Genomic DNA, 8946 nt, shown 5'->3' with positions numbered 1-8946 from the left:
CCCAGGTAACGGACAGGACCCAGGGAAATGGCCACAAGTTGTACCAGAGGAGGTTTAGGTAAGACATGAGGAAAAACTTTTTTTCTCAGAGAGTGGTCAGGCACTAGAGTGACCTGCCCAGAAGAGGTGGTAGAGTCGCCGTTCCTGGCAGTGTTCAAGAGGCGTCTGGACAAAGAGGTGCGAGATACGGTTTAGTAGCCTGTGGTAGCAGGGGTAATGGGAAGACAACTGGACTAGATGATCTTATAGGTCTTTTCCAACCTTGTGATTCTATGATTCTATGATCTTTCATATCTAAGTGCTGTTTTTTTTTTGGAAGTGTGCTTTGGAGGATTCTGTGTGAATCCTAAACTTAACGAACTGGGGAGTGGGGGGAAGATAGACTTATAGTTTGTTGGTGTTACATCCACCAGCATCATTTAGGCTCCGTTTAAATCTTGCAGCACTGGAAAACCTGATTTTAATGTGAAGAGAAGCAAGCAAAGCTGTTAAGTTGTGCTGCTTCTCTGTTTGGCATTCTCTCAGAACTAGTGCTGGTGTTTTCAGCCTTATTGGGTGACTGTTGTATGTTTCTGTGTATAGATTTAAATGCTTCTTTCTCTCAGGAAGATAGTGATCTTTTTGTCTCTTTCTTTTGTAGAACACAACTAATGCAGCCAAGGAGTTTTCAGAAGACAGCAGCTTTTTGCCAAAGGCTAGCAACAAGGTGCACCAGACCATGCCAACAGATGCCTCTCCTGACTCTAAGTGCCCCATTTGCTTGGACAGATTTGACAACGTTGCCTATCTAGATCGTTGCTTGCACAGATTCTGTTTCCGTTGTGTCCAGGAATGGTCAAAAAACAAAGCAGAATGCCCACTCTGCAAACAGCCTTTCTTTTCTATTTTTCATACAGTTCGTGCTGAAGATGATTTTAAGGAATACATACTCAGACCTTCAGAAAATGGTTCTTTTGCCAGCCCTGATGGCCGGAGATTTCGTTACCGTACCACCTTAACGAGGGAACGCCGCACTTCCTCTTACCATCGAGGCAGTTCCTCTTCTCGAAGGACACTGTCCCCTCCAGATAACGGGATTTTGTTTGAAGGGTTGTCAAGCCAACCTGTGCAGCAGAGAGATGGAGAGATTCAGCAGATGATAAGAAGGCTAGCCTCACGTAGGCAGGCTAGTGCAGAGGGCAGATCTCTGCGGCAGATCCAGGAGGAGGACATGATAAACTTCCGCAGAGCCCTGTACCGCACTGGCGTGCGTGTTCGTAGCATTCAGGACGGTGGCCGCTATCGAGACATTTCCGCAGAGTTTTCCGCCACAACCCTGCCTGCCTACACAGGTTGGTTCCCTGGCTGAAGCGAGAGCTTACAGTCCTGTTTGGTGCCCATGGTTCTTTAGTTAATATTGTGCAACATATCATCATGAGTAATGTGACCAGGTATGATCTGGAAAGCCAGGCTTTTGCTGATGATTTAAAGCCATTCTTATTGAATCGGACTGAACACTTCCTACATGAATTCATCAGTTTTGCCCGATGTCCTTTTAACCTAGAGGCATATGATCAGCATGCCAATTATGACTGTCCCGCGCCATCGTATGATGAAGGAAGCCGCTCAGACTCATCAATTATTACAATCTCTCCAGATGAGGCAGATCCTCAAGGGCCAGAACACAGTTCATCCATGTCTGGGGTTGGTCAGGCTCCCTGGGATGATGAAACTCCAGGGCCTTCGTATTCTATTTCAGAAGAGGTTCGTGCCACTGTAGCGTCTCCTCTAGAGATGTCAGAAAGTTCTGATGAGGATTCTGCTAGGAAAGGAACCGCACTGCATCCTCAGTTACAGGCTGGTATTGACTCCAGTGAGAGTGACTCTTCATCAGACAATTGTGTTATTGTTGGGTATGTTAAACCATTAGCTGAGAGGACACCAGAACTGGTTGAGCTGTCCTCAGACTCTGAGGAGTCTATCAGGGAGGAGAAGAGGGAAGATGTGAAGAAAGAGCAGTCAATCCAGGGTCGCAGCTGGAGTGACAGTGAACCAAGCAGGGCTTCATCACCTTGCTCCCCCCTGTGCAAGGAGAATGCAAGTAGTTGTAGGAGCTCCTTGTCCTCTGCAGCTGAGAAGACAGAGTCAAAGGCTGATGAGAAGAACAAAGATAAAGATCTTTCTCCACACCACTCAGTCTGGAGTCCATTTCCAGAGGCAGACAGCATTTCTTCTCACTATAGAAAAAATAAAAGTAAAGTAAAAAAATTTATCTCCGCTGGATTCAATCAGGAGCCTGTCTCCAGAGACAGACACCATTTGCTCTCCTTATAGTAAGAACAAAGGTAAAGTAAAAGATCTGTCTCCACTGGACTCAGACAGGAGCCTGTCTCCAGAAACGGACACTGTTTGTTCTCCTTACAGTCACCAATTGTTCCAGAAAGAGAAACACCAGAAGTCCTCAGACTTATTCACAGAACTGTCGTGACAGTCATGGACATCGGTCTAGGAGGGATCATCCTAGCAAATGCCAGTCTAAAAAGAAACGATCAAGAAGCAGAGATGGTAGTGAACATAGGAGCAAAAGAAGCAGGAGGAGATCAAGAACTTGTGACACGAGCCTCTCCCTAAAAAGCCAGAGGGGCTCCCTTAGTCGTGAGAGCACTACATCCAGAGAGGTAAGCAGATCACGATCACGTAGCAAAGGCCATGGCAAAAGGAGGTCAAGGAGCAGAGACAGTGATTATTACTACAGAAGAGACAATTACCAAAGTAGATACCAGTGGGGTTATGCCTTTTATAGTCGAAAGACAGTTGGAGATGGCTCCTTCTGCAGGAGGAGGACTCAGTCTAAGGCTCACTATTCAAGGCAATCTGCTAGTCCAGAATTCAGGATACAATCTTTTACTGAAAGAACAGACCCACATAGCCAGAGGGGATTACATGAGAGACATTACTACTATTATGAACGATGCAGATCAAGGAGTCGATCAAGCACCAGGTCAAGGACCCCTTCTGGAGGGACAGACAGATTGAAAAGTGAAAAGCCTGGTGGAAAGAGGAAGTACAAAACTCGACACTTGGAGAATGCAGTGAAGGAGAGCACTAGTCTGGAGAGAGAAAAGGACCCCAAGAAAACTTTCTCAAAGTTTCATGACTGCTGCAAAAATGAAGACAGCCTTTCAGACAATCGAGCAAGTAACGAGACAAAGCATAAGAAAAAGAAGAAAAAGATGAGAAGTCCAAGTGTGGAAATAGTCTACGAAGGCAAAGTGACAGACACAATGAAGCATGCTAAGAAGAAAAAGAAGAAGCATAAGAGGAAACATCGAAAACATCACATGAGTAACTCAACACATTCTTCTCCAGTGGTTATTACAATTGATAGTGATAGTAGCAAGGAGCCAGAAAGTACTGAATGTGATAGCAGTGTTACTTGGACTGGCACAACTCACTTGAATGAGAGGGAATGTGAGTCTCCATCTTCTTTTCTGGGGATTACAGGATGTGAAGATGTTTACAGAGTAAGTAAGGAAACTAGTGGAGAAGTGAAAAAATACAGTATTCCTACCAGAGGAAGGGACTTAGATGGTGATGTTAGAAATGCTGGAGGTGAGCTTGTGGAAGAAACAGAAAAAGCTGATCAAAGTCTTGACCTAGCTGATACAGCAAGTGGTAACACGGAAACTGTAGTTAGTCACAGTCAGGAAGCACAAGCAGCACCTTCTGGTCAACTGTCGTCCCCTAGGACTTCCTTACTAGGACATCCAGAGAGACCACCACTGATACTAAGACTGCCAAAGAGACTTGTCAACAGATCTTGTTGGTTTGAGTCCCTTGAAAAAAACATGTAGCATATTTTATGCTGAACAATCCTTAAAATTGTGAATTTGTTTCTAATTATGTTTTTCTCCTATAAGAACAAAGCATCAGGTGTTTTTCTGTGTGTGCGTGTTTAAAAGTGTCTGGGAAATGTTTAAACCCATTGAACGTTTATGCACTTTTGTGTCAAGTAAGAATAGGAATATAGGAGCTTGATGATCTTTTAAGGTCTCTTTGGAAGCTTGAATTTTGTAAAGCCATCCTATATATAATATACATCCACAGAATACTTCAAAGCTGTGTTTAAAAAAAAAATCATAAACCAAAAGACAGTGAATACACTTTATGGGGATTGCTCTTGTTACAGGGGAAGGTTGCTTAGTTCATAAAAAATGAATCAGGCTAAATTGTACTATCATTTTGATCTGTGTGGTTTAAGTTGATCTCTGTGGAAAAGCAGTAAGCTATTTCCACTTACATACTGAGCAGCACTTCCAGTAACATGAGTTATGTGAATATCTTAATAAAGCAATAAGAGATTTTGTTTAAAAAAAAAAAAAGAAATGTAAATCCATTTGTGCTGAGATGGGTACTCCAGGCTGGAAGATTATCAGCTTCCAACTCTCACTGAAAGCAGGAACACTTTTGATCACATTCTTCAGGATCTGTCTAGTTTTGAATGTTCAACAGCTTCTCTGTGCTACCTCTTCTGATGTCAGACTACTCCCATGGGATTTTTTTTTCTCCATGTATCCTTCTCATGTTTCTATGTCTGCCAACTCACATCCTGTTATTGTGCAACACTGGCAGTTTCTCCCAAGCTCACTGCTTTCAGCCTGTCCCCAGCTTGCCCTCCTGGTCGTTGTGCTGTCTGTGTATATAAGGCGTGGGGCTGGGCAGGGTCAGGGTCTCTGGGTCTGAGCACAGCACGAGTTCTCTGTGCCAATCCCAGAAACTGCTTTCCTGGCTGGCCTCCAAATGTCCATACAGCCACTCTCACATCCCACCCTTGCCAGGACAGGGAAAAAATAGGATAGAAAATGGACACAAGGTAGAAATGGACACAAGGAGATCACTTGTGATTACTGTCAAACGATTAATTTAATTAATTTAATTTAATTTACTTTCAGTTAAAATTAGAGTAGGATGGTGAGAAACAAAAACATATATTCATTTTCTCCCCCTATTCTCCCTTCCTAGGTGCAACTTCATTCTTGATGCTTTTGCTTCTTCCTGAGCAGTGCAAGTGGTGGTGGAGGGTGGTTGCAGTCAGTCTGTAATGATTTTTTGTCTCTGTTGTTGCTTCTTCCTCACTCTGTTTCTCTTCTCCCACATGGATCTTTCCCACAAGGCACAGTGCTTCAGGAACAGTCACAGAATCACAGAACTGTAGAAGCTAGAAGGGATCTCTGGAGATCTACTCCAACCCCCTGTTAAAGAAGGTTCCCTACAGTAGGCCCACATCCAGGTGGGCTTTGAATATCTCAAGAGAAGGAGACTCCACAACTCCTCTGGGCAGCCAATGTCCAGCGATCTGGCAGTTCCAGTGCTCTGTTGCCTTCCACATAAATAAGGTTTTCCTCATTTGAGATGGAACTTAAAATGTTCCAATTTGCACCCACTGCCCTTTGTTCTGTCACTAAGCATCACTGAGAAGAGGCCTGGCCCATACTCTTGGCTCCCACCCATCTGGTATTTATAAGCACTGGTAAGATCTCCCCCTCATTCTTCTCCAGGCTGAACAGTCCCTGGTCTCAGCCTTTCCTCATAAGGGTGGTGCTGCAGGCCTCTAACCATCTTTGTAACCTGCTGGACTCTAGAAGTTCCCTGTCTTGAACTGGGGAGACTAGAATTGGGCATGATAGTCCATGTACCATGCCCCAGGGCAGAGTGAATAGGGAGGATCATCTCCCTCACTTTGCTGGCCATTCTCTTTTAATGCATCCCAGGACACCACTGGCTGACTTGGCTTTAAGGGCATATTGCTGACTCATGGCCATCCATTAGGCCCCCTAAATCCCTAGAGCACCCTTCCAGCAGTATATCCCCTAACTTGTAGTGATGCATGATTATTCCTCCCCGGGTGTAGCAATCTACACTTGCCCTTATTGAACCTCATAAATCTCCACTTGCTCCCATTCTCCAGCCTGACCAGGACTTGCTGAATGGCAGCACAGCCTTCCGGTGTGTCAGCTTCATATCATTAGAAAACTTGCTGAAGGTGCATTCTATTCCTTCATCCAGGTCATTGATGAAGACACTGAACAACGCTGACTCCTGGGGAACACTGCTAGATACAGGCCTTCAGCTAGATTCAGTGCTACTAATCACAACACACCAAGTTCTGCCAATTAGCTAGATCTCAATCCATCTTCCTGTCTACTCCTCTCTCCAGTGCTTCCTCAGCTTACTTACAAGAATGACATGGGAGACAATGTCAAAAGCCATGCTGAAGTCTGACATGGGGCAGATCCTTCAGCCCCCACTACTACCAGCTCCTCACTCCCATGCACTTTGGTTTGGCAGATGTGAATCCCCTATGCCAGATGCTAATTGATTGTGTGCAAACATGGTGAGGAGGGCACTGGCAGCATGGAGAATTACAGCTTGGTATCTAAATCCTGAAGAGAGTCATTTTATTATGCTACTCAAAATGTGTTGCAGATCTCCAATATCTGCAAAGCACAGAGATTTTATTACCCTTCTGGATTAATAAGGTGATACCACACCTTGGACTACAAAAGCTCCCTAGGCAGCAAGGTCTGCTGTTATGCATTTCAGCAAGGAGAACATTGCTTTGTTGCTTTCCTGGAGAGTATCTACTCACAGTTGGCCATATACAACGTGAGACTGGAAGTATCTGATTTCAAGGAACATCACTGCCTCAAGGTACGCTGCCAGTATATCCTAAGCTTTTTCTATGATTTTATCCTTTTGGTACCTGAGCCTGTTGCAAAAAAGAAAATAATAATAAGGGCTGGAGCATCTTTCCTGCTGTTTTGGTTTAACCCAGCAGGCAGTTAAGCACCACACAGCTGTTATCCCAGTGGGACAAGGAAGAGAATTGAGGGGAAAAAACAAACAACAAAGTAGAACTCATAGGTATAAATAAAAGTATTTTTACCAAGACACGAAGGGAAAAAAAAAAGGGAATGATAGTTATACATCCTGAACAAGGACTGAGCATCACTGACAGTAAAATGAAAATCTTGAGGAATGTCTGTATGTCAAACAGGCCTCTTTGCTAGGCTACTTACAGCTGCAGTACATCTATCATCGTTTGCCAGGCTGAGGATGGGTCCTAAATGTTTCAGATTCTTAAAAGAGAGCACTCTTAGAAGCTCTTTGGGTAGATGTTTAATGTCTTGAAATAACAGAGAGGTATTTTCTTGATGAATGAACATCTCAGAGACAAGTTTGAAGCAAACAGTCCAAAAAATAATTGTGTATGTGGAAGAGATCATTCAAAGTGATGTAAAGTAACAGTAACATTTTAATTTTTTGCACTGTAAGTTATGTCATGTGATTAGTTTATGTTTAATAATTCATATTCTAATTAGTTTATCTGATTATTTCAGAAAATCTTAGTGGCTTTTGCCCAGTGGAAAAACACTGAACAAATATCTAGTCATTATCATTAGAATTCCTTGTTATATATGTGATTGTTAAGTCTCGTCCCTTACTCTTTCCTTTTCCCTTCTCCTTCCTTTTCCTTTCCTCTTCTTCTCATTCCCCTTCTCTTTCTCTTTCCCTTCTCCTTTCCACTTCCCTTTCCCTTCCCTTTTCCTTTCCACTTCCTTTTCCCTCTTCCAATCTGTAACTACTACACACCTAGAAGTAAAATGCAAGCCTTCCTGAAAATGACATTTGGCGAAACAAAAACCAACCAAGGATCTGAAATTATATTAAGAGGTATCTTCTATGAAAATAGCATGCAAACATTATTCCAGTTGATAGAGCAGTGCCATGTTAAAGTAGTTCCTCTTAATATGTCCGGTAGAAATGTGCCATCCATGATAATCACATTAATATTATGGTGCTTTCTCTGAATACTCTGTAATTCTGTGCTTTCTTTGCTTCAGGATGAGAAGGGTTAGAAGGAGCACTACTTACTTCTGTGCACCTGAGCTACATTCTGCTCAGACACAACCTCCAAACGGCTAAGAATTCTGGAGCAAATTGACCCAAAAGAGGGCATAAGGGGGTGATAAGTATTTTAAGTATCTCATCTGGATGTCACATCCAATTGTGTCACTGGGGATACTTCAGTTAGCCACAACCTCAATGCAGATGTGAGGTTTTTCTGCTTCACCACGTGCAGAAAATTCCAGGAGAAACAAGCTTGTGTGCTGGCACACCACCAACATGAAATCTTCTGATAAACCAGAATCTTTCTTACATATATGAACATGTCGCAATGAATTCAGAGGAATCTCATGAGCAACTGGTGCTCTGAAATCCACCAGTAAGCACAGTTTTGTGCTTCCTTATGACTGCTGCTGATTCAGTAGTATCGGGCAAGTAGGTGCCACACAGAATGAGTGGTAGGGATGACAAATATTGAAGTGATTTGTTCTGTGTGGACAGATTTCTTTGATGGTCTATGAAGATTCCATGAGGTTGTATCAATTTGCATTTCATTCTGGATTTACATTACGCCTTGCCTGACACTACTGTTACTGTTTAACTGGACTGATGCAAAACAAATTTTCTGAGGGTACAAATTTTAAGGGAAATGCTCCAAAATGTCTTTTACTGGATTGTAAATAATTATGTAATTTTTAAGATTATAATGAAGCTCTAATTGGTTGCTGAACAGTTCTGATGTTGAATTTGGAGATTGAAATCCATAACTGAAAGGAAAAATACTAGTCTGGAGTTCTGTGCATTTCTCACTACAATGCTGATTGTTATACATACTGTATCTTCAATACATCACAACTAGAATAATATACAAAGCTCATGATTCAAAACATAATATTTGATATTTTATCTAAAGTTAACGTATTTGGTTCCCAGAAGCCTCTGTCTAGAGTATTCATCAAGATTCCTGATTTCATAAAACAAATGGGATTTTCTAACAAGTACAAGAAAAAAAGTTTTGTTTTTTTTTAATTCACTTACCTTCAACTAGCTAACAGGAGC

The 8946-nt window shown here is 42.5% G+C and overlaps 1 protein-coding gene across 1 annotated transcript in view; it reads left to right on the top strand.

Moving 5' to 3' along the window:
- Positions 1-8617, top strand: part of TOPORS (TOP1 binding arginine/serine rich protein) — an 18415-nt gene extending 9798 nt beyond the window's left edge. The window contains 5 exon segments of the mRNA XM_031557450.1: positions 90-177; positions 641-1298; positions 1301-2241; positions 2243-2413; positions 2415-8617. Of these exon segments, the coding sequence (XP_031413310.1) occupies positions 90-177; positions 641-1298; positions 1301-2241; positions 2243-2413; positions 2415-3833 (3277 nt within the window). The 3' untranslated portion in view covers positions 3834-8617.
- Positions 8618-8946: the final 329 nt, after the last annotated feature.

Source organism: Meleagris gallopavo, chromosome Z (assembly GCF_000146605.3).
Source record: "Meleagris gallopavo isolate NT-WF06-2002-E0010 breed Aviagen turkey brand Nicholas breeding stock chromosome Z, Turkey_5.1, whole genome shotgun sequence".
In the NCBI taxonomy this organism is placed as follows: Eukaryota; Metazoa; Chordata; class Aves; order Galliformes; family Phasianidae; genus Meleagris; species Meleagris gallopavo.
The sequence above is the reverse complement of the archived record's forward strand: the minus strand, read 5'-3'. Positions and strand labels throughout refer to the sequence as shown.